This window comes from Urocitellus parryii, chromosome 7 (genome assembly GCF_045843805.1).
Source record: "Urocitellus parryii isolate mUroPar1 chromosome 7, mUroPar1.hap1, whole genome shotgun sequence".
Taxonomy (NCBI): Eukaryota; Metazoa; Chordata; class Mammalia; order Rodentia; family Sciuridae; genus Urocitellus; species Urocitellus parryii.
The window spans coordinates 59,296,768-59,322,832 of record NC_135537.1 but is presented as its reverse complement, the minus strand read 5'-3'; the positions used below and the strand labels follow the sequence as shown (position 1 = coordinate 59,322,832).

General features: G+C 36.0%; 1 protein-coding gene across 1 annotated transcript in view; it reads right to left on the bottom strand.

Moving 5' to 3' along the window:
* Positions 1-2,527: 2,527 nt before the first annotated feature.
* Positions 2,528-26,065, bottom strand: part of Trpa1 (transient receptor potential cation channel subfamily A member 1) — a 48,499-nt gene continuing 24,961 nt past the window's right edge. The window contains exons 15-27 of the mRNA XM_026397265.2: positions 25,370-25,463; positions 22,322-22,381; positions 21,742-21,840; positions 18,489-18,559; positions 17,799-17,961; positions 16,916-17,005; positions 15,255-15,424; positions 13,590-13,719; positions 12,854-13,036; positions 8,827-8,895; positions 5,481-5,591; positions 3,446-3,543; positions 2,528-2,744 (exon numbers count right to left, since the gene is read on the bottom strand). Coding sequence (XP_026253050.2) covers positions 2,528-2,744; positions 3,446-3,543; positions 5,481-5,591; positions 8,827-8,895; positions 12,854-13,036; positions 13,590-13,719; positions 15,255-15,424; positions 16,916-17,005; positions 17,799-17,961; positions 18,489-18,559; positions 21,742-21,840; positions 22,322-22,381; positions 25,370-25,463 — 1,555 coding nt within the window. The remainder of the gene's footprint in view (positions 2,745-3,445; positions 3,544-5,480; positions 5,592-8,826; positions 8,896-12,853; positions 13,037-13,589; positions 13,720-15,254; positions 15,425-16,915; positions 17,006-17,798; positions 17,962-18,488; positions 18,560-21,741; positions 21,841-22,321; positions 22,382-25,369; positions 25,464-26,065) is intronic.

The window sequence follows — 26,065 nt, the reverse complement described above, 5'->3', positions numbered from 1 at the left end:
TTTCCTCAACCTTGCCCTTCTGTCATGATGTTCTGTCTCTCTTCAGTCCCAGAGCCATGGAGTGGGCTGACTATGGACTGAACCTCTGGAAAGGTAAGCCAAAATACTTTCCTCCTCTAAGTTGTTCTTGTTGGGTATTTTGGTCACAGAGACACAAAGATAACTGTGTGTGGTATTATCCTAACTGTCCTCAATGTTATTGTCCTCAGTTAACAGGGTCACACAGCTAGAAATTAGACATTCTATAGCTCGGGCAGCCATCACACTTGCTTTTGCAGCAACAGTCAAATGTCCAAATCTATGAATGTTACACCGCAACTGCTCACACTTCAATCTGTTGAGGATGAAGTCACTAAAGAGAAATGCTCTTTTCTCTGGTTTTTACTTGAGACAGAGTATGACTTCATGACAAGAACACAAAATCCAGGGGCAGACTGCCAGAGTTCATAACTCAGCAATGTGACATTGAACATGCTGCTCAACTGGAGGTGTCATGATTTCTTTTATAAAGCAAAAATGACAGTCAAAGCACCTACCATACTGATTTTGAGAATCAAATGAGATAATACGTAGTACTTTGAGAAACACCTGATGCATAGTGCATTTTATGAGCCTTCCTCTGGTTATCATGATTTAAGCTGCTCACATCAAAATGTTGAAAATGGCTAAAAAAATATTAAATGATGATGATTTGCTCTGACTAGCAGAGAGTTAGTGCTCCATTGATGTATGCTGATTTAAGTCTAAGGCAAAAATAAAGATTAAAAAATTGATGAAATATTTATTTAAATCAAAGTTCTCTCTGAATGTGAGGTTTGTATATGATTGCTTGGCTAAAGGGATCCCAAAGAGCCTGGGAGCTTCAATTTATATCAAATTAGCAACTAGTTAACTTCTAAGGAAGTATAATGAGTAATTGGTAGAATATGAACATCCCAGTGTTTTATAAGCCTCTTTATCTGTTATAGTAGTTTTCAAAAACAAATTGCAATAGGATTTATTGAGCTCAGGTACTCTGTTTGCATTATATTGTCCCTTCTTAACAACACTGCAATATGCTATTATTACCATTTTGGATGTGAGAAAATACATCTGGAGTCACTCAACCAATTGGAATTAGTCATTATGAAGGCAAAAAGTGTCATATTGCAAAGCACAAACTCTATTACCATGCTAACCATAGTTAAAATTTATAAAAATATCAATTCAGGTTGAAGCAGCAGGGGGAAAGGCAGAAAAATGGTGTTTTAGTAACTCTTTCACCACTTGGAAGCAAATCCTTCAAATTGTTTACAACACAGAGCAGTAGAATAAAGATAGTAACATATTCTTCTGGGGAAGTTTCCTTGCAGTCTCTTTCAGATCTATAATAATTATCTTCACTCACTGATTTTTATTTGATTTATATATATGTATTTGTTGAGCATCTATTATGTACAGGGTACTGTGCCAGGAACGACAAAAGATGAAAAACATGAATTAAGATGTAATGTGATTCTTTTTCTCACTTGAGATTGGCAGTGACAGTGAATTATGAGCTTCAGGGAGCCTACCTCCTGTTGGGGGATAGAGGTGTAGCAAATCAGAGTTACCAAATAGGTCAAAGGGTGGAAGAGAAATGCAACATATGACAGTTCAGAGGAGGCAGGGAGCATAATTAGTGGGGACCATTAGGGATAATTTTGAAGTATAGATGCTATATAAATTGAGCTTTAAAAGTGCTGGAGAAAGGACAGGCTGGGAGGAATAGAATACAGTTAGAGATCAGTGATGAGGTGTGTGTTTAATTCATACTTTGTACTAAACAAACGGCGTATATGATGGAAGCATTCTTGCAACTGCAACTGCAACTCCAAATCCTAAATACAATAAAAAGTTTGTACCATAATTGCTGAGGAATGACTACACAGGTTTTATATTTATTGTGATCACAGGAAAACAAAATATACAGAAATAACACATTCTCTATAACATAATTCATGCATAGCATAAGGTCTACTAATTTGGACTTCAAATACATGGCTCAAAGTAACTTTAGCAAGAAGGGTTGGGCTGTTTACCACAGTTGGAACAGACAGTACACGTTGTGCAACCAAAAGTTCTTGTAACACAGAAAAGCTTTCCACATGGTAGAACTCAATCTAGTTCTTGGGACTATTAACTAAGTTATCTCATGTTATATAATTATCAAGCAGGAATCCAGTATTGCCATTTGCATTTTAGCTTAATAGTTAATACATTTATTACTCCTTTATCCTTAAATGTGTGTTCTAGCAAATAAGTTTTCTATTCATTCAAAGGATGATATTACCTTTCATTAAAGGTCAGCTTGAACATATCTGCAAAGATATTCTCAATACCTAGTGATTGGCAGAAAATATGAATAGAGAGAAATAATTGACTTTGACAAAGAATGCAGGAACCACTGTTTCCCATGGAGTGGTATCAATCAGATTTCTGCTCCTTCCACACTTTTTCTAGGTGAACTTAGATGCAGTGAGTCATGCACCCTCATAAGAAGCCCCACTCAGGGTCTGGGCTCCAGGCACTGTGTCTTTGTCTTGACTGCTCTCAACACGGAATTCCATCTGCTACTCATGAGTTCCAACCGCTCTTTTTTGAACTTGTCTTGAAAAGAGCAGTGGTTATCCTCATCTTCGGTCTCCGAGATGATCTCCATCTTCTGAATGATGAGTTTGATGAGCTCATGCTGCTTCTCCAAGAGAGAAGTGAGGTCCTTCAGCCTAAAAGAACACACGTTTCATGAGTTCATTGTCAGCTCTTCTTTGAGCCCTTCTGAGTATAGGAGGCATTGTAGAACATGCCAGCAATGTTCTAAATTCACTGGGTACAGATTATAGCTTTCTGATAGTCAAGGTCCTCCCAAAGAATACATTGCATTGAAGTATAAGTGATTTTCCCAAAGTACAACACTCGTCCATGGCTAGTTGTTGTGACTGTTGTTCCTAGCTTACAGACAAGCAACTAATTGCACAGAAAGGTTAAGCAATTTTTCCAGGATCACAGAGCTAGTAAATAGTTAATTAGAGGTTTAAAAAGGTAAACTAATGCTAAAGCCCTTGTGCTTGACTACTGTCTACGTACGACACAGCTACTCCACAGATCCTCAAAGGTTTTCAGAGCTTTGCTTAATGTATTCAGACAGCTCATGACAAATGCAGTTTATAATATTGCCCCTGAGAATCAGGAAATCACCATTGTAACTTTTACTCACTTATCCTTAGATAATGGCAAACCAGTGATCAGCAGCCAAATGAGTTTTTGAGTCTTAAAAAAAGTCTCATGATCCTCAATACCCTAGCTGTATCAGTCAAAAAACATGGCTTCATATAGGAAATAAAGACCAATACACAATATAAACATATACTATATTATTTAAGAGTTTTAAATTCTCAAATATAGATAGAAGGAAAAAGATACATACCGGTATTTCTGTTTCAACATTTCTATTTCTAAACATGTATCAGTATTTGATATTTCTTGTCTTATTTCGTGGCTACCAAAAAGGTAATGAAATAAACGCTGTGGGATAAAATAAAATAGTTACTCAGGTTGAATTCACTTCAGGAACTATTTCCTAAGAATGTACCAATATTCAGCCACTGAGGGGCTGGAGATGTGGCTCAGCAGTAGCGCGCTTGCCTGGCATGTGTGCGGCCCGGGTTCGATCCTGGGCACCACATACCAACAAAGATGTTGTGTCCGCCGAGAACTAAGAAATAAATATTAAAAATTCTCTCTCTCTCTCTCTCTCCCCCCCTCCCCCCTCTCTCACTCTCTCTTTAAAAAAAAAAAAATATTCAGCCACTGAGCCAGATTCACTAAGCACATCTGTTCATAAGCCACAGCTATGGCCCTCAGAGAGCTCACAGTCTACTGTGAGAAACAGCCCTGTACAAAGTTATAAGTTGAAGTCATATATAAAAGAAAAGTAAAAACTTGTGCAAATAATATAGACAGCATAAAATGGGATGGGTAATTGTTTAGGAAAGAGCTAAACTGGATCATTCTATAAATTCTCATGAAAAATGCCCTTTATGGGTGCTGGTATTTCACACAAGATTCACTGATTCTTTAAAACTGCTCCACACCATTATCTGACATGATTGAACTAATGAACAAATTTCACATAGGAAAGTCTCCGAAACATGATTTTTCATGAATTTTGTTTTGATTTAGTGTTCTTTTTTTATTGGGGGGGGGAGATTAAACTCAGGCCTGGTACAGAAGGCACATGCCCTACCAATGAGTTGTACACTCAGCTTAGTGTCCATTAAACCATGAGTGGACTGGAGAAGGTCAAAGGCAGATGTAAAAGGCCAAGAACAAGATCATGTTAGGAGCCCAGGCAGGAGAACATGGCTACTTGCATAGGTCTCCCAGAAAATTAAATGTACCAAATGTAAGAGAGAGGGGGAAGGAGAGAAGATCTCAAGGATGACATAAGTAAATGAATAGTGTTGACATGAATTGCAATGAAGACCTTAGAGGAAGACAGAACTTTCTCGCTATGTTTCTATAGGGGATGTGAAGAGGGGGTGAGACACGGAAGAGTGAAGGTTGGTTTTGTAATGCCAAGTTTGAAGTAGCTTCAAGACAGGTAGTGGAAATGTCAAGTAGGCAGCTGGATATAGGGGTCTGGAGCTCAAAGGCAGCTCTCAGCTGGAGAAATGAAGATATTTAGTGTGCAGCTAGCAATTGCAATTCACTTGTGTGAAATAGGATGGGAGTTAGTGTGAAGTGAGAATAAAGCCTAGAAAATTTATAGATCACACTTGACCATTTTAGGACTCCACAAGGAAAAAAGAACTGCAAAGAACTCAGGAAGAACAGTCAGAGAGATGGGAGAGCCCAGCATGGTCAGGATTAGCATCCAGAACATCTGGCTGTTGATATGTTCCCTTGTCCTTGAGAAGGCAATGGTCTTGCTTGGTCCTTGATCACTTTGTGTATTTTATACAATGGACATTCTCCTTGTGTGTGTGTGTGTGTGTGTGTGTGTGTTTGTGTGTGTTCTTTATTGTGTGCTCTATGTACAGACATATACACACACATATATATGAACATATATGTACACAGAATTATTCTAAGTGGCAAGTGACTAGGAAAAAGAAACAAAGTATACCTATAATACAAAAAATAAGATACTAAAAGGCTATGACTGGTCTGTCACCTGTCTGCTCTCCCAGGACATGGGCATATTTAATTCTGAGGCTGTGGATAAGCGACCTGGAAAAAAAACAAGTCTCCTTGCCTGCTGAATGTCATTTTCACATTGTGTGTTAATCATATATTTTAATCATCATTATCATCATCATCATTATCACTATCATCATCAACCCTACAACTGCTTCTTTCCCATAAGCAGAGCAGAATCAGAGGCTATAACAAGGCACCAATGGATATCACAAGGATGAAGCATCATGTTGCTTATGCTGCTATTGGTTCAGTGTACTTACCAATATCTTCCCACCTCTGGGCCTGTTGGGATACACAATGGTGGACTTCTGATCTACTTTGCGTAAGAACCAGAGTGGTAGCTTTTTCTCTAAGCTGGTGTGAAGTTCCACCTAAAATGTATTTTGGATTTATTGATAGACTCATTAATTAATATCTGGAAATCTTACACTGCATAGAAATAATCATGAGTGCAGAAAAATGAAGATTGATTTCTGTGTCCTAATGTATGCATAGGAGCTGGGCTGGCTAGGATTCCTCAGCCCTTACTCAGTCACCTTCCTCCACCTCTTCCCCTCCCTCATCCACCCACAGGACAAGGGATGCAATCTTTTGGGGTGGGGACAAGCTGTTAAGGGAATAATCCAATGTAGGTCAGCAGGTGTTTAGTTTTCAGGGACTGTGATCAACATTGGAGGTATAAAGAAGAAACAGACAGTCTGTGCTCTTGGAGCATTACAATACTACCAAATGTCACAGCTGGGGAGAGCAATGGTATGAATGTAGAAGGGAGAGGACAGGGTGCTTAACCAGGGGAACATAACATAAAAGAGTAAAAAAAAAAAAAGTAGAACTAGTATGTCTAAGAGTATTTGGTGAATTTTTATGCTATGCTATCAGGTGCAAAATGGTGTACTGAAGACATTTCTATTTGGGAAGGTATAATATTTTATCTCACCCAGTGCTTCTGTTTTGAGCTTTCATTTAGTTTAATTTTTTTTTATTTTTAAATCTTCCTTTTGTGTTGGCCAAATTCATCTTTCACACATTTTTATAACCTTTGTGTCAGTTGATAAAAATGTTCATCATAACTTCCACAGAGCGGAAGATTCGAAAGATTTGCTTTCTCATCTATGACCATATGTTTTTCAATACCTGGGTGTTTAGGTGATTGATAGTCATAAATGGTGAGATGGTAGGAACTTCCCGGATCGTACTGCTTAGAATTGCAGTCCCCACTGACCCCTATAAGACTCTGTCTGACTTCCCTGCTATTTTTTTGGTGCTTACCCCACCCCCCAACTTCCTACATGTTAACTTCAGCTTCAAAAAAAATTATGTTTTCTTGTGCTAACAATACCAGTGAGATATTTTCTTTGATTTTTCTATAATACTTTTTCTGAGTTCCTTGTGTCCCCTTGGGTCTTTAGGGTAATATTCCTTTCCCCTTGCCATATTTATTTTTTAGAGGCTACATGTTATTATTTATTTACTCAAAGTCAATTTATTCAAGTCTTGAGTTTGCCAACAGAGAGGATATGGTGTGCAAAACCCCTGTTTATTAACTTTATAGGAATTACCAAACTGACTCTCTCAAGTATGGTCCTGGAGAGGTTGCAAGCAGAGGTTTCACAATGGATGCCAAGAATTGCTTTAAAATAACTCAGGGGAAAGAAGAGAAGGGCCTCTTAGCTTTCTGGTCAATGCTGTTGTTGATCCAAAGCAAGGAACAAAAAAGGTCCTAAGCTTTGCACTGTTTGCTTTCAGGGACCAGAATAAACACAATGTCAGATCACACTTTTTGGCTCAGCCCTCCTGACCCTGTACTTCAGTGGGTTTTCCTAGAACATTTTATCTAGCGCTGTTGTCTATATTATTTTTTAAAATTTATTTCTGCTGGTGTTTTAAAGCACTACTAGGGCAGTTAAGAGCCATGCTGGGGTTTATCTATCCCCTCTCCTATCCACCTACCTGGAGCCCTGCACCCCATCTTTCTTCGAGTCCTAACACACCATTAGCTCTTCCTTTTTTTCAGTTTTTTCCCACTAAGCCTAGATAACAGCAGATCATCTCAAATACCATTTTTATTTTGTGATAATAGCTCTACTCATTAACAAAATAACTCAAAGTACTTTGTCATTTACTGCCTTTTATTTCAAAGTGAAGGTTTTTTTTTTTTTTGTTTTTTTGTTTTTTTTCTGTTTGTGAACAAAGCCCTTTTCAGCTGCAACAACCTCATGACCTTTCACATGAACCATACTTCAGGCAAGAAGCCCTCGTGTAACAGTACCTCACCTGCTTCCCCTAGCTTTGCCTTGGGTCTTTGTTCCCACTTCCTCCCTCCTTTCTGGAACAGTCTCACTGCCTTTTTTTTTTTTTTTTTTTTAGGGGAGAGCGTACTGAGGATTGAACTCAGAGGCACTCGACCACAGAGCCACACTCCCAGCCCTATTTTGTATTTTATTTAGACACAGGGTCTCACTGAGTTGCTTAACAGCCTCACTTTTGCTGAGGCTGGCTTTGAAGTTGCGATCCTCCTGCCTCAGCCTCCTGAGCTGCTGGGATTACTGGGCCCAGCACTCACTGCCTTTTTAAAGCTTTCAATGCTCACTCATCCCATCTTCTCTATGCAGTTTCCCTTAATTGTTTTTGCATTTATTTTCTATACGTGGTAATTCATATATTTTTGGTCTCTAGATGTCCCACACTCTTTATACAATACACAGCTAAGTCATACAGTGTAAAGTTTAAGGATAGTTCTCAGTTGAGTTTTGATCTTTCATTCTCTGAATGTGTAGTTGCTATGATAAGTAAGCACAGCCTAATATAAGTCAGACCACATCCCTTTATTTCCTCTGGGTTCTCATGCTAAGTTGTACTACACAGTATAAATACCATGTGCTGAAACATTGTTTCGAATAAAGTTACATTTAGCACGGGTTTTTCTTTCACTTAAACTGGCCTAAATTCTAAATGCATACATACTACTGATATTCTGATATTTTTGAAGCATCAAATATTCTCACTCCAAATTGAAATTTAAAGATAAAACAATAAAGAGCATAGAAATAATTGTGTTGTGTGACAGGAAATTACCTCTTAAGACTCAATAGCAAAGGACCTATGCAAAAACCTTTGACTATAGCAAAATTTACATCAAATTATCTAGAAAAATGACAGGGATATCACACAAGAACAAAAGCCTCATGGATACAGTCAAAACTTACATATAAAACCTGCTGTGGTCACCCGATGATTCCATGCCAAAATATCAGGAGCTCTTTTGAACAGTTGGGCTGTGACAATACACAACACCACAGACTAGTGATGTTCTTGGTCTAGCTACTAGCTATCTGTTTGGCCCCATGTTGTCATAAAGAGGCTCAGGTCATGTCTCCATTTCTCTGCTTAGATTGGTCTGGGACATTTTTCATCATTCTCGATAGCTCTGACTACAGCAGGTATGCCAGTGAGCACGCAAGCAGACACAGGATATAACTCCTCAGTATTGAGAAAATATTCACAATAAATAGGGATATAAATATGTGTTCTCAGAAAATCTGCTGTTCTTATATGTAAATAATTATGACACTGTTCATTTCAGTAAGGTTTAAATATAATACTTACCTGCATAGCGATCCTCTTCAATGATGCGTGTTTCTGTACCTCAGCAATGTCCCCCACTGCCAAACCGATCTGAAGTACAACATAAAATTTAATTATGACCCATCTAAAAATGCACTGTTTTAGTCCATTCAGGCTTCTACACCCGAATCTCTGACTGAGTACATTAGAAGTAACATAAAGGTACTGTTAACAGTTCTGGGGGCTGAAAAGTCTCCTGAATGAAGGCACTAGCTGATTCAGTGATCCCTCCTAGAATGGCTTCTATGTGTTCTCACGTAGTAGAGGACATAAGAGTCCAACAAGCTTCCTATTTAAACAGACACAAATCCTTTTCATAAGGACTCTGCCATTATGCACTAATCACCTCCCAAAGGCCCCTTCTAGGACTATCACCTTGTTGATGAGGCATCAACATGTAACTTTTGCAGGGGTTCTAACCATTCAGACTTCAGCAAGGTCTCTCTGGCCAAAGTGGAGGAGTGGGCTTGTGATCTACTAGCAATGGCTGGGTAATGCTTTGCTAATATACCTTACACAAAACTGCAAACCCCACATACCTTTGCAAGAGTATTCAGTATTCACTGAGTGTTTATCATGTGCCAGGTACTGTCTTCAGTACAATGATCTTAACTGTTATCATAAAAGCTTAAGACATTACAGATTAATCTGCAATCCATTTTAAGATAAAACATGTTCTTTTTGGAGAGAACAGGGATGATATGATGTCAAATGCAACTGGGGGTAGCCATGCAACATGGTTGGTAACTCCAGGTGTTTAGTTTAACTAAGGCATATAAAAGTGACTTGCCAACATGAGAAAGTTAAAACATTAATCTTAGGGAATAAGGATTTATATCTCACATGTTTGGCAGAAGAAGGTAGGTGAAACTCTGGTGAGAAATCCCTCTAGAAATCCGTGACTAGATAGAATCAGGTAAGCGGAAGCTGTTGATTTAGATCTACTCAATCTAATTAAATTGACTCATTCTTTTATTTATTTTTTTTAGGTGCTTAGTCCCTGTCTATACTGAGCTGGCATCCTGGATGCTGCATCAGAGAATGGAAAGCCAGTGAGTGCTCTCAGGGAGTTGAAAGCCCAAGATCGCCACAAGAGAAGAACTTTGTCTGGTCATTGCTATATGTCCAGTGTTTTGTAAAATATATTATAAAATATTTGCTGAACGAATGAACAGTGTGAGAATATATTCTAGAAATTGCAAACTGCAATTGAGAGCAATACATGCTCAGCAAATAGGTTTTATTTATCAGGATTTTTGTTTTAAATGAGTAAGTCTTTAGATGGGGGTTCTGTCCAAGTTATAGCAGCCTAGATCAAAACTGATCATCTCATATTTTCTTCTTCACACATTTCAGATGCTTGCCTGGGCTCTGAAATGTGAGACACAAAACAGATCAATTATCAACTATTAATAGTTATTATTCGTTGGATGCTTATCATGTGCCAAGCACCATTTAAAGTGTTTTGTGTTAGCTAATGTAATCTTCATAAACCCCAAGAAAGAAGATTTTATTATCTCTAATTTGTGTCCTCAAAACCATGATAACTTGAAGAGGCAGTGCCCAATTCAGATTAAAGTAATGAGGGGGCAGTGAGAGCATTGGTAAGGGAATTCTCCCCAGAAGAGATGACAGTTAAGCTGAGTTTTGAAAGCTTTGAGTTAACTCATGGAGGGACAGTTTTCCAGGCAAAAGGAAGAGCTTATGAGAGTCCAGGAGGCATGAAGGAAGCTGGCACACTCCTAGGAAGGGTCGACTTTGGGTAAGATCAGATGAAGATCACAGGGATGCTTGGGAGCATGCTATATTGAAACTTTTAAAGAGTCATAGAACAAAAATAAGAGAGACATTGGCAGGTCCAGATTTTCATTGGCCATCTCTGTAGTGAAAATATGTAGGGTTAGACAGAGGAGCGACAGTAGCAGCAACTTAAAGAATGTCGAGGGTGAAAGCCAAGCAGAGTAGACATAGAAGGCAAATAATTATGGAAAGGAATGAGGGAAAGTGCTGGGGGTGGTCAAGAAAATCTTCCCATGTTCTAAGACCATTAGGAGATGTTACTTCAAGGTAGTAACAAATTTGGAAGGAAAGATGGCTTTAGTCTTGACTCTGTGGGGTTTGATTTTCCCTTGGGATATGCAGGTAGAGATGCTCAGTGGGAGCTGGGTGCATGCATCTTCATGGTGGTGAGAAGTTGTACTACAGGTAATCCAAATTATCTTGTGAACAGTCATCTTCCCAAACATAAGCCATTATAAGAGAAGAATGTGGGCTTATATCATCCTCTATGATTCCTAGCACTATCCTTTATTTTTCAAGGATAAAAAAAAAATCAGATAAGTTTTTGTATCAGATAAGTGAATCAAAACACTAAGGAGTCTGCATTATTTATTTCTTTCCAGAAACAATGCCTAACACAGTCTGTGTTACTGAATCAGATGCAGAAGAAGCAAGTAGAATGCATACACATATGTTATGGTTTAAATGTGAGGAGTCCCCCCAAACTCATGTGTGAGACAATGCAAGATGATTCAGAGAGAAATGATTGGGTTGTAAGAGTCTTAACCTAATCAGTGAATAAATACCTTGATAGGGATTAATTGAGCCATAACTAAAGGGGTAGGGTATAGCTGGAGGAAGTGGAAATTAGGGTGTAGCTTTGGTGTATATATTTGTATCTGGAGAATGGAGTCTCTTTCTCTGTTTCCTTATCACTGTGATGTGAGCTGCTTCTCTTCACCACCCTGACCCACCTTGATGTTCAACCTCACCTCAAGCCCTGAGGAATGGAACTAAACTTCTATGGACTAAGACCTCTGAAACCATGAACCCTCAAATAAACTTTTCCTCCTCTAAAATTGTTCTGGTCAGATCCTTTAGTCACAGCAACAACAACAACAACAAACTGACTGAAACAATATATGTACAAATCGATAAGGGTTAAACAATCTCCATCATGTCAATTAGAATTTTCACAGGACTGAAATCCATCAGCCAAGATGCTCATGATTTGAGAAAATTCTCTAGAAAATTCCATGTGAAGAGCACTCCCCTGTCTGCTGAAGGTATCTAGACTTTGACTTGGTTAAGGTGGCATTTGAATGCAGCTAACAGCCTCTGCAGGAGAGCTTTTTCCCCACTTGAATCTCTGGTCTGAGAAATTCAAGGGTAAAGACAATACACTCTACAAAGGTCTTTGCCTATTCTCTGAGACCCTCTCCAACTCCAAGAAACCCACACCATCATCTTTATTGTCTTACTCAAGTTTCTACTTCTTTACCTTCATGTATTACCTCCATTACATTATCCTACATATTTATTCATTATTACCTACTTTATGACTGATTTCTAATCATATAAGAACCAGGTATTGATCTGTTTTATTCACTACTTTTTCCAAGAACCAGCAACAGTATTTGGCATATAGTAAATTCTTGGCAATTATTTGTCAAATGAATGCATGCACTCCCTGAGCCTGCTGATGTCCCTGGTATACCCCAGGCACCATGTAAGTACTGAATGATAAATCTTGTAGTATCCCTTTTTCCATTGCTTTGTAATGGACCCCAGATGTCCATATGTAAAGGCCTGGTCCCCAGGGTGATGGTATTCAGAGAAGCTGTGAACTTTTAAGAAGTGGGGCCTTGTGCGGAAGTCCTGAAGTCATTGAGGTCATGCCCTTGAAAGGGACTGTGAGATCCCCCCCATACTATTTCTCTGTCTCTGCTCTAGTTTGAGATGTTATTGTTTTGTTCCTGTGTGTGTTCCCACCATTATGTGTCACCAATTGCTGCCCACACCAGAACTGGGCCAGTGCCAACATCATGCCTTTGAACTTCCAGAACTGTGAGCTAAACAAAACTATTCTCTTTGTAAATTAGTTGCCTCAGACATTTGTTATAGCAACATGAAATTAACACATCTATCTCCCTCCAGCAGAGGGACTTCCAAGAAGCCAAGAATAATTATTTTGGTCAACACAGAGAAAATACAAAGAGAAGCTACTTACAAGTAAATTCATGAGGACAATTGGGACAAACATTGTGAAGACAATAAGTTGGGCAAAGGACAGAAATGGATATGCCAATTCATTCCTCAAAAATGGTTCTAGGAAGGCATCTCGGTAATTGATATCTCCTAGCATCATGCTGAAGGTCTGGATTATGGAAAGTAACGGAGAGCTGAAGGCATCCTGAGAGAAGACAGAAAGGTCAAAATGAAATGCAAAATGTGAATAATGTACATGTATTTCCTGGAGAGTAAAATGACAGAAAATATAATCAGAATACTTTTTAAAAAGTCATAGGCAAGGAACATGTATGAAGACATGAATGGTGTGACTCTACGTTGGGTACAACCAGAGATATGAAAAATTGTGCTCTGTATGTGTAACATGAATCGAAATGCATTCTGCTGTCATATATAACAAATCCGAATGAATTAAAAAAGAAAGTCATAGGCAAGTAGCTACTAAAATGTATTAATAAGAAATATTAATAAACTGTAGCAAAATTATCCAAAAGATCTTTTACATACATATGGCAAATCATTATACATTTTAAGCAAACTTTTTGATAATAGAAAACTTCTCCTTTTCCACTTTTTTCTTCAGTAAATATCATTAAAAAGATATACCAAGATGAAAAAGGTAAATATTGTTTATTTCCTAGGCAATTGAGGTTTAAGTATAATTCTGTTTTTAATATTCACAGTGATGAAGTCAATTATTGATGCAACTGTCTCACCTGTATATTCAGAAGGACATAAAAGCTGAGTCCAAATGCCAAAAGCAAGAAGACAAATACGACTGTAGACCTCAGCAATGTTTTCAAAATTACTTCCAACATAACAATGAAAATTCCACAATTTTCAAATCTAGAAAAATGAAAAATTTATATTTCCTCACTTTTGTGGTCAGAGTGTATTTCACTGAGTGACAATATTTATCATGTATTAAATTAGGCATAGTTTCATAGATGAGACCAGTGAGTCCATTTTGGGAAAAAAAAGACATAAAAATTTATGAATAATAAGCCTAACCTCCCACCTTTTGTTAATGTTTACCTTCTATCATTTTTCCACTTGAGCACTAGGTGTTACTTCAACCAAAGTAGGAGAGAAAACCCTGAAGCTCCCCAATATCAAAGAGAATCATGGTAAATGCTTGCTAAAGGAACTGTAGAGATAAATCATGTGACGCACCAAGCAGAGACTGATTAAATGCACCTGTGTTCTTGAAGGCCCCTGTTACAGGGCACACCATACATGATTTGCATTCAAATCCAAAAAATAATTCCTTTTCTGGGATTGACCCCTTTTGTTTTCCCATCCCAGCACCCTGCATGGTAGAATATTTGGACAGATAATGGGTGTCATCTGGTTACTAGCTTGTTCTCCTCCTTTGACAAAGATTACTTACCAAAAGTGAGAATCACAGGATGTCAAAACTGTCACTATCCAATACGGACAAAAATCAAAACATCACAGTGTAGCTCACAAATATATATGCGTATTATGCATAACTCAACAAATAAGACAGATTTTTAAAAATTTGAAAAGGACTTCAGTTAAGCTCCCAGAGATGTTGAAAAACTTCAACATCTGAATGTCACTGAATATGACAGAACAAAAGGAATGACAGTTGTGCAACCTGACTTGAACCCTTCCGACTCCTGGGCCACTGGGTCTCATCAAGGTGCAAGATCATTGTGCTCCTGACAGTAATGTGGATGGGACAGTGGAAAATGCATGAACCCTGGAGTCAGAAGACTGGTTAAATACTTAAGTCTTGACTTACTAGCAGAGATCTTCAGCAAGTTGCTCATTAAAAAGCTTAAACTTCTTTTATATAGAAAATGAATAACGTAACATTTATTCATTGTAAAAGCAATGTGAAATAACATTGAATTAAACAACAATAAGTGTGAGAAGTTGGATTTATTTTTTCTTTTATTTTTAATACCACATTTATTTCCCATACTGCATATAATTTCATTTTGAACATTTTACCCCAAAGTAAATGCTTGTCAAATAATATCAAGTAAAGAAAGAAATGCCAGAACTTGCACACTCATTTACTCCCTACGTTTAATCTAGATTTCCCTAGCTCAGTGGTTCTTGACCAGGAAGATTTGGCACTAAGGGGACATTTGGTAATGTCTGGATAGATTTGGGCTGTCACAATAGAGATGGGGGTAGGTGCTATCAGTACCTAGTGGGTAGAATCCAGAAATGTTACCAAACATTTTATAATACACAAGACAAGTCCCTAAACACATACACACTGAAAGAGAATTAACTGAGCCAAAAGTTCAATAGTGCTGAGGTTGAAAGACCCTCGTCTACAAACAGTTTTGCATTTGATATTAAAAATGTTTAAAGGACATAGAAATAATTCAAACTGGCTTTACCTTTGAAGATACAATAAGAAGTTCATCCAATAGAGGTATATCGCAACTGCTCCACATTGCCACTGCACATTCGCCGGCACATTAACAAATAAGGGCAGCACGAAAATGATGCTCGTTGTGTAGATAAGCCATTCCAAGGCATTGTTATAATCCAAAAAGTAATTCCTTTTCTGGGATTGACAATAATGCACAATTACCACATATAGAGACCCGGTATCTATGGATACATACATACATATATACACATACATATGTCTACATATGACCAAGGAGTCACCTTCTGCCATCTGGGTTGCTTCAGAGTCCCTGGGCCCCTGAAGTGTGTATGCATAAATGCTGGAGATGGCCCAGAGTCATCAATTGACCTGGTGCTATGAGAGTCTGATGCCTAAGAAAATCCTACAAGTTTGCGGGCTTACCCTGCAGAGCCCATTCCATCATAAGGTAATCTCTAGGGGTCAAGTTGGTTTAGTAATTTCTGAGATCTTTGTGTCCATATAGGAACACATGGCCCTCTCTGGATACATATAAACTGTCTGCCTCTAAATATGTTTGAGACCTTCAGAGATTTCACCAGGAAATGAGAACAAATCATAATGGTATTGTTAAAATATTTCATATTTGGGGCATTAAATTTCATGTAGGATAGACCATTTTAATATCAGTAAGAAAATGTGGAGATCAAATCTGTCAGAATATATAACTTCATAGTTCAATTTAAACTATAATCTGCAATTCTCATTTTAAGAAAATGGAAAAAAATGATGAGAGATTAAGTTATATACCTTAAATCACTTAAGGTAAAGTAAAATAAGATAGTCTCAAAATTTTGATAATTTACTTAAAATATATAAATGAAAGTCTTTGTAATATATAACAGTAAATAAATGCAAAGCATCATTATTATGAGCACTCTTTAATGCAAACATCTGTGCATGCAGGGACACAATGCAAAAAAGAAAATTTTCTCAGAAACAGAGGTGCTGTATCAGAGCTATATGAATTAGAAAATAATATTCACAAAATGACCCACAAAAAAGACAAATAATAAAATATTACACCTCTACACAGAAATAAAGGATCCAGGACATTTATCAAAGCAAGGACCTGCAGATCATTTACATGATACTTGGGTCTGATCTGAACTTGGTTACCATTTGAAAATATAAAGTACAAAGTAAAATAATATGTCATAAAAATGTTCCAAATTTTATTATAACTTGAAATTTTATCCAATAAAGAAAAGAATTTCTATTAGGAAAAGAATTCAAATAGAGAACCATTTGAGCCTTCACCCAGATAAATTCTTTGTAAAAATTATATTTTAAATGATCAAATTCAAGCCTAACTATTATTTTAACAAAACATTAAAAATGATATCAGAGAAAACATATGAAAGTTATTCATAATGGTCATTTGTAGTCAGTCAGATTCATTTAGATCAGTAAAAATGTAATATCTCTTTCTCAAATACATTAAAGCTATAGTGACCTTACCTGAAATCATGTACTCCTGAAAGTTTATGCTTATTTTAAAGGTCTACATTAGCCAAGCTATGTGATTTTATTATGACATTACACTAGTTCAAATAATTGTTTATCAAGTAGTTTATTTATATTAAAAAATTTTGCAATTTTAGAGATATGAAACATGTTATTTACCTGTTGGAAAATCTGAACCACTTCTTTGCAATATCCAAATATACTTGATAAAAAAACTAAAATCATACAAACTTGTATAGCATATGAGTTCTGAAATGAAAAATATATAAGATGAGTAGTTATAAAGGATACAAAATAAAACAACATGTTAGTGGCTTCATCATGTCCCACTACTAAGTATTTATTTTGTTTTCCTTTTATTTCATTTGTAGGTACTGCCTACATTTGAATTAAACAGAAAACCACTGTGATACAAATACGCATCTCATTTAGTTAAGATGATACATACTCATTTCATATTGTTCTTATTAAGAGATGTTCAAAAATTGCCAAATGAATTCTAAAGGATACAAATCTGCATACCTCTACATTTTGTAAATTGTGGTAAAATGCACATAACATAAATTTGCTAATTTAAAAGCCTTACATTTGATATGTACATTTATGTTTTAAAATGTACAATTTGGTGGCATGAAGCAAACTCATAATCTTATATCACCATCACCACTATCTAGTTCTTTACTTTTTCAGTCCCAAATGGAAATCTTATGCCCATTAAGCATCTCTGCCCAATTCCTTCTCTCTGTAGTCCCTGGCAACCACAAATCTGCTATTATATAGACATATGTTAAAGTATACATTTTGGTATTCACGATAGATCATACATCTCAATTTTTTTAAATTAGTTATGAATTCATTTACTGACCTATCATATTCCTTCTAACTCCACAAAGGATTTTTGAAGAAATTTGTACCATATGCAAAGTCTATAGATTATTTACCATATCAAAATCCTGATATTTCAGATTTATTATGGGGGTGGTATCACTAAGGAAAAATACATTTTTATCCTTTATTTGAAAGAGTCGGAGTTAGAAAATACCGTAGAGTCTAATATTTCCAAATGGTCACTGGTTTCATTGATGATTCCAGTTGAGTTGAAAGCCATTCCTGGCTTTACATTTACAACAAGAAAGGTCATAGGTATGAGTCCAAGACAGTAAGATCCGAGGTTCATCATATGGGCTCTAAATCCATAGGCACACCTATAAATAAGCAAAAATAATTGAGTCATTTTAAACAAAGATACTTACTCAGGATACCTGTAGGAAAAGATTTATAATATCTCTCAGAAATATATTTGGTAAATTCATTGAATTTTAAAACCAAAAACATCTTCTAATTTACTTTATCAACCAAAGAAGGAATCTCAACTTCTGAGTAAATTGTGATTCACTTAAAGTTTCTCCAATTAATGGAAGAGCAGAGACTTCAGCCCATATGATCTGACTGGCAGTTGAATGCTTTCTTCTAGAACACACTTCATTATCAACTAAGTGCAGGATCCAACACACTTCTTCAAGTCTTAGGCAAAATTTCTCTCTCACCCCTCAAATATTTATTTAGTGTCAAAGATGTAAAATGCCAGCATTTTAATGCTAACATTTGCCATTGATAATAATTTCTTTTCCAAATTATAAAATATTAAAATATTATTTAAAATAATTGCTTAGAGCTTTTAATAGATATAATAGGTACCTCATTTTAAAAAGAAATACTACCCAATACCTACCATTTCATGAGTAAATATTCTTTACACACAGGATGATTGAGAAGCTCTATGCGGTTATGTTGAACCATGACCTAAGAAATAAGGAAGCAGCATAAAAATACAATCATATTAAATAACTAAACATAAGCTTGAGCTTTTTTCTAGTTTTATAACTTTATTTTAATATTATAAAATTAACATTTGCTTATGCTAGAAAATTTGAAAAGTCAAAAAATAAGTAAAAAATGTTTAAATACAAGTGAGAAAGAATTATTTATACAGGTATGATCATTTGATTAAATTTGTCTCTTTTGATTTCTGACTGAGATTCCATGAGCTTTATAATCTTATACAGGGTAACAAAAAGAAAGGACTTTAAGGATAAATTAGCAAGGGAAACACCTTCATTCTATTCTTAAAGAAATTTAGCCCTTTATTCAGAAGGAGTATAGATAGTAGAATACACATAAATAGTAGTTAAAAATAATCTGTAAATCATAAGTTTTCATAAGCATCATTAGAAACTATGACTATGTTTTTAAAAATTATTTTTTTCATTATTCAAGAAATACACAGACAAAATGGTGTCATCAAGAAGGCAGAATAGGAAGACTTAAACCATCCTTCCTCCATGGACCACTGCCTTAGAGAATCCAGAACCCAGTTAAGGGTTCCTGTACTTCAGATGGGCATTAAGCCAAGAAGAACCACATCAATGATAGGAGGAGAATTGGTGGCATTTGCTTGCTATAGTCCCTTCTTCTGGCACAGTGCAGTGCCAGGTGGAGTAAAGTTTCAACTCCTGGCTTCTCCTCAGGGAGAGAGAAAGAAGGTGAAATGTACATCCAACATTCTGGTTTTGGGGGGGCTTCCCCAGGTAATGATTTTTACTTAGTTTGAATCTAAGCATCAATAGGAATAGGCAACAGGAGGGGGACCTGACTGCAAAGCAGATCACTGGGGCTTGCACTAGCACCAAAGAACCTGCAGTATCAAAAATAGACACTAGGCAGTGCTTTGACATCATGGCTTGCTGCAGCAACAGAGAGGCTGCAGTCAGACACGTATCAGGCGAAGTCTTTAACAGAAACAAGCAAACCTCATCACAGAAGATTACATATTCAAGCCTAGATAAAATGAATTCCTAGAAAAGGCTCATGAGGTCTTCAGAATCTCTAGTTGGGTTGACCTTATGCAAAGTCAGACAGTAAAGAATGAGTAAGGTGACTATATATACACATTTTTCCAAGTTAAAATGAAAACATGAAAAAAATACTTGTAACAGTAGTTTGCCTAGTTAAACTATTCCTAATATTTAAAAACACTATATATTTTTTAAAGAGAGAGAGAGAGAATTTTAATATTTATTTTTTAGTTTTTCGGCAGACACAACATCTTTGTTTGTATGTGGTGCTGAGGATCGAACCCAAGCCGCACACGTGCCAGGCGAGCGCACTACCGCTTGAGCCATATCCCCAGCCCATATATTTTTTAATATTATAAAATTGTATACATAGTGTTTTTAAATATTAAAAACATTATATTTGTTTTCTATGTGTTTTAGTTAAAACAATCTTATTAAAAAAATGCTTCCTAAGTGTTGAAAATGTTTTAAATCAATGACAAATGGGATAGATCTACCACTGTAAGCAAATAAGTACATTGTAGGCTTAAATATCACCCAAATTAAATATAAATAAGACATGAAATATCAACATATTTATAGCTATGATAATGGAGTGTTTTAAGAGGTCCTACTCTGCATGCACCATTAATGAAACAGTCTCCCACCAGCTCATTTGCCTTAATCTCAGTACCCAATTTTATGTGCCTCCCAATTACTACATCTAGACTTTCAGTCTTCTGAGCACAATAATTTCCCATACCAAACTGGCTGCTCCTCTTGAAGAACCCCCATCAGCTCACTTATAACTATGAAGTTATAGTTATAAGGCACTACAATCATGTGCTGATGAGACATTCAATGAATAGGGAGTATATTTATTCAAATGAGTCTATCTCATATAATTATACTATGCCCATTATTAAATAGAGTATATTTCTTTTTAGATCCTATATAGATTTTACTTTTCCCATCTCATTCTGATGGAAGAGACAATGAAGAAATTTTTTTTCTCATAGAAGAATAGCAGAAATATTCACAAAATGTTTTCTAAGTATCACAATAGTGGAGTACTACTGAATTACTTGGTTATTCATTCTGACCCATAATATCAACTTCAAAACATAAAATACCCTAGCAGAGCTAAAATCCCTTTGCTATCACCAGCACTGAGGGCATAGAGTGCATTACATAAAGTCCCCATTCATGTGCAGCCTTCACATTCCAAGTGCTTAATGATTCTTCTAGATTTCATATTATGATCTATACCAAAGGGTTTCATGTAGGACAATGGATTTATTTAAAGTGAATGAAAATTTTTCATTGATTCAGACCTGTGTTGACCAATAGAAATTTTGTGGTGATGGCAACATTTTATATCTGAACTGTAGGTAATCAAATTGAAAAAAAATTAATTCAAACTAATTTCCATTTAAGTAACCACATGTGATTAGCTACCATATCAGACAGCATGTATTTAGACCCATGTTTGAAAATCAATCCTCAAATATGTTGCTTTTTTGTTTTTGTTTTGCATGCACAAAATTTTAAGTTGTTGCCAATATTTGTATATAGTTGTTGCCTGACTGGTCCCACTGTCGATTCAACCAGGGGCTCACATTACTCTACTGTTGCCTGTTTTCTTTGTATCTAGTCTGACTCTTGATTAAGACAGTAATGGGTCATGGGCATGGCCATAATTGATTCACTGATTAAATTCTGGAATAAGAGCTTGTTTGGAGCAAGCCTTGGGAAGTCCTGGATCATGTTGTGTGTGCAGAGTGATCCAGATTGGATTTATTTCTCTGAAAGAATCTGAGTCTCTGAAAGGTCCCAGTTTATCTTAGAGCCCAGCTAATGGCTGATCATGGGAACTATGGCCATAAAATGTCACATTCTGTATTTTCCTCTAGTTTAAACTGGAGGAAATTCTTGAATATTTAAGTGGACAGTGGTGGGGAGCAAATACTAAGTGTGTTGTCAAGTCTTAAATGACCATTCTCACTAAAGTGTGGAACTTTAAGTCAATGAAATTTCAGCAATGGTTGAAATGTCTGTTTGCTTTATTAAAAAAATTAAGGGTTAGATCACATGGCAGACACGGACATTGAAATGTAAACATAGTCAGAATAATGAAAATAACAGACTTACATTGAGGACTGAAAGAGGCTCATATATAACACCCTGTATTGGTGTTGTGTGTTTGGTTAATTCCAATGGACACTGAAGATATCTGAAATTGTACTCAATCTGTAGAAGGTTTTAGAAAAATTACCGTTACTCTGGCATAGACCCCCAAAGTAGTTCTTTACAAATCAAATATGTCTACAATTCTGCTGAAAATTAATGCAAAGAAGAGTGAGCCATTTCAAGTAGAGAAAAGAAAATTAAATTATTATAAAAATATTATGGAAAACTATTACTTGATTGCTTTACAACTCATAGCCATGGAAAAAAAATTATTATAAAAAATCATTTAAATTTAAACCTTCGTTCTTCACACAAAACCACGTAAGAAACAACATTAATGGTGCTATTAGAAACCATTAAAATATTTGGGGAAAAGTATAAGGGGAAAATTCTTTCAAGCAGAAAATACAATCATATGACAAATGAAACTAATCCATACTATTCACAATTGAATATAGAACTATAATAGCACTGTGTTTTTCATATCCTCCCAAGAATTTTAATAAAATAAATTTAAATTATCAAGATGAAATAAACTTACATGGTAGTCTCGGCAAGACTTATCTTCTGTGGAAGGTATCATACAGAAATCTAAAAGAAACTTCAAGAGAAAAAAACAGCCAAAATATGGGGCATTGGGCATCATATAAAAAATTTATATAAGCATTTTATCTGTTTCTTAAACAGCACACAAAGATATTCTCCCTCCCTTTTCTGTGCTTCTTTCACCTCAAGGATAAGTCATAATCCATGTCATTCAAGAACAAGATTTAAAATACAAAATGTCACAACTATGCCTGCATGATTTAGAAATATCAGATGATTCATAAAAAAATAGCTTGATAATGAAATTGCATTTACTAAAATTTGGGTAAGAGCTACTTAGTTTTGTCTAAGATTTTGTATCTTTATAGGCTTCTAGAGAATATATAGATTGTTAAGGATTTCTTTGCTCATTATTTTACAGTGACAATTATTGTCCTTAATTGATATCTTTCACCTCAGCACTGAGATCTTCCTATGATATAGGTCACATCATCCATATTTCTATAGTCTGGAATACTGCATTTGCTTTTGTATTTCAGTTACTGAGCAACACTGAGCAAGTATAATAGTATAAGTATAATAGCAAAATTGAACAATTTTACTATTATAAATGTATTTATAATGTATTATTATAAATTATATAAACAATAAAATTTTACAAATGTCAATGTCTGTGTCTGCCATGTGATCTAACCCAGAAGGCAGTGGACAGGATAGTGGGAGATAGAGGTTGAAATGAGAAATAGTTGAATACATTCCAGATGTTACACTATGGGAAAGGACACTCATGGGGTTATTAGAGATAATCTTAGAGTGTGTGGAGACAGATATTTTGGGGACCTCTGTCTATATAAAAGATTTGAATCATCCCAAATCTGGTGGCCCAAAGTCATGATCCTGAAAAAATATCATTGTATGGCCAGTCTACCCTCTTGGAACTAGGACTAGATATTAGATCTCAGATGGCCCCATATTTATTCTGAACCTCTAAGGCAACTGGTCAACCCCACTTTGGTGACTTGAGAGTCGAGAGTTAGACTGTGCCCTGAGGGAAGAAACAGGGTCTCAGGTGCCAGAGGGCCTTAGAAAATTCCAAGGAAGGCTCATTGGTGATTAGAAAGAAGTAGTGAGTCGGAACAGGCATTAGGGAAAACTAGTTGGTAGTAGTGTCATACAGGCAGAATGAGAGAGGCAGGTCTAGCTGCTACAGTTTGAAAACTTTGTAATAATTAGCAAAATAATAGGCAAAATGAAGGATGAATGGGGTGTGGGGTGGAGATTTGTAAGAGCTACTTTTCAGAAATGTATATGTGATTCAAATGTGTGATATGAGGTTAATCTAAAAATATCAAGTTTCTCAATTTTATTGAAAATATTCATAATACAAAAATAATACAAGTCACTATGAAAAACTAACTAGGAAATACATAGAAAAAGAAAGAAAAAGATCATTATCCCATAACAAACAATTCTTATTAATATTTTGGCATTAATGTTTTCTGTTTTCCATAAGTCAATATACATAATGTGTATTTTTACTATTATAAATAATGCCACAGGAAGCAAAATATATAAATCTGTCTGTATCTCTGATTATTTGATAGAACAGATACTAACAGCTGTAATTATTGAGTATGAAAGTCTGAGATAGTTTTTAACCCTAAATATTGATGTGCCCTTTAATGAAATTTATATAAAAAATTATAAGTTTTTATGTATATAAAAAGTTAATCTGCAGGCTATTGGTGTACTGGACTGGCTCTAACTTACATTATGCATCAAAAAGAAAAATGTGCACACAATACAAGCTTATTGAAAAATAAAAGACAGTGTTAGTAGTAGTATGAGTAACATTCATACAAACGTTAAAAAACAATAGTAAGCATACTATTATCAACCTGATCCTTAACACTTTATATATTTTATCTACTTTTTGTTTTCTTGCCATCCCTTTGAATGATCAGTGTCAGCATCACCATTTTATTAAAGAAAATAAAAACAAAGTTCAGGGGGGTGTAGTGACTTGCCTAAAGCAGCACAGAACTAGGGTTAAATCCCAGGGTTTCCAGACATTAACTCTGGCCCTCTCCCTGCTGTGTACTATATCTTACTGCCTCTACCAGTACTCAAATATATTTTTCCTTATAAAAATCAGATGTTCATATTTTTATGGGAAGCCAGATAACCAAATCCTTAAGAAAAGCATCTTTGTTGTGAATGTTAGCAACTAATGCAATTTTGAAACAATAATAACCTGCATGAAAAATAAAACGTATCTAGAGCTTTTATTTGTCCAACACATACCACTTTATAGTCTCTGCTCCAGACTTAGATTATTTGAAGAAAAAAAATATGTTTACTCTATTTTCCCACATTACACCTAATAACTAATAGGATTCCTTAATGCACATAGGTCTTCATTAAAAGCTGGTGGCTTACTTCCCTTAGAGCTTATGGAAAATCAGAAACTTTTATTTAAAGATGGAAAATGTTATGGTTTGGGTGTGACGTGTCCCTCAAAAGCTCACGTGTGAGAAAATGCAAGCAGATTCAGAGGAGAAATGATTGGGTTGAAAGAGTTTTAACTCAAACAATGATTTAATCTCCTGATAGTCATTAACTGAGTGATAGCTGAGGTGGTGGGGTGTGCTTGGAGGAGGTGGGAATCGGGGTGTGGCATTGGGTGTATATTTGTATCTGGCGAGTGGTGTCTCTCTCTCTCTCTCTCTCTCTCTCTCTCTCTCTCTCTCTCTCTCTCTCTCTCTCCTTTTTGACCACCATGATGTGGGCTGCTTCCCTCTGCCACACACTCCACCATGATGTTCAGCCTGATCTCGAGCCCCAAGAAATGGATCCGGCCTTCTATGGCCTAAAACCTCTGAAACTGTGAGCCCTCAAATAAATTTTTCCTTCTCTAAAATTGTTCTGGTCAGATCCTGTAGTCACAGCAGTGAAAAAGCTGACTAAATTAGGTTGTAATTACAATAAAACCATATCACATGGCATGTGTATATCCATAAGGTTGTTGTTTTGGGGAGCTTACTTTCATGCATTCAGGGAGGTATTCTACCATTTCCATGGTTGGACATCTATTGCTTGGAGAATGATGAGTAAAAACCTGAAGACATTCATCCCACCTGTAGAGACAAACACAGGTCTTTATCCTCCTTCTCTGCACAATTAAAACTCAAGATTAGATCTTTAGGTTAAATCTAACTTTAAGTTTATTATTGATATGCACTGCTTGCCCATTGGAGCCAATGTGTGAACCAAGATCAATCCATTAGGAGGATCTTTATTAATAGAAATTAGGAATGTGGGAAAATTCCAGAATGGCTATATAATTATTGTATTTTCTTTAAATTTCTTCTAAAGAAGGCAGGTCTTTATCTTCTTTTTCTCCTGAAGTCATGATATGGTATTTTCAGACCTGATCATGTTGGCTAGAGATATTCACATTCAAATACATATCAGCAATTTGGTATGTGGTCCACATTTAATAGTTAATACACACACACACACACACACACACACACACACACCCTAATATACTGAATTAAACTACAAAATAATATGTTAGGTATATTAACAAGCATAGGCTCTGTTGGAACCTTACAGAGTTCATCCCTTTTCTTCTTGGATGGGGTAAGAAGGAGCTTATGCTATCAAGGAGAAACTAAATCTATAACATGAAGCAAAGAAAGCCCATTGATCTCCAAGATCCTATAAAGTGATAAGA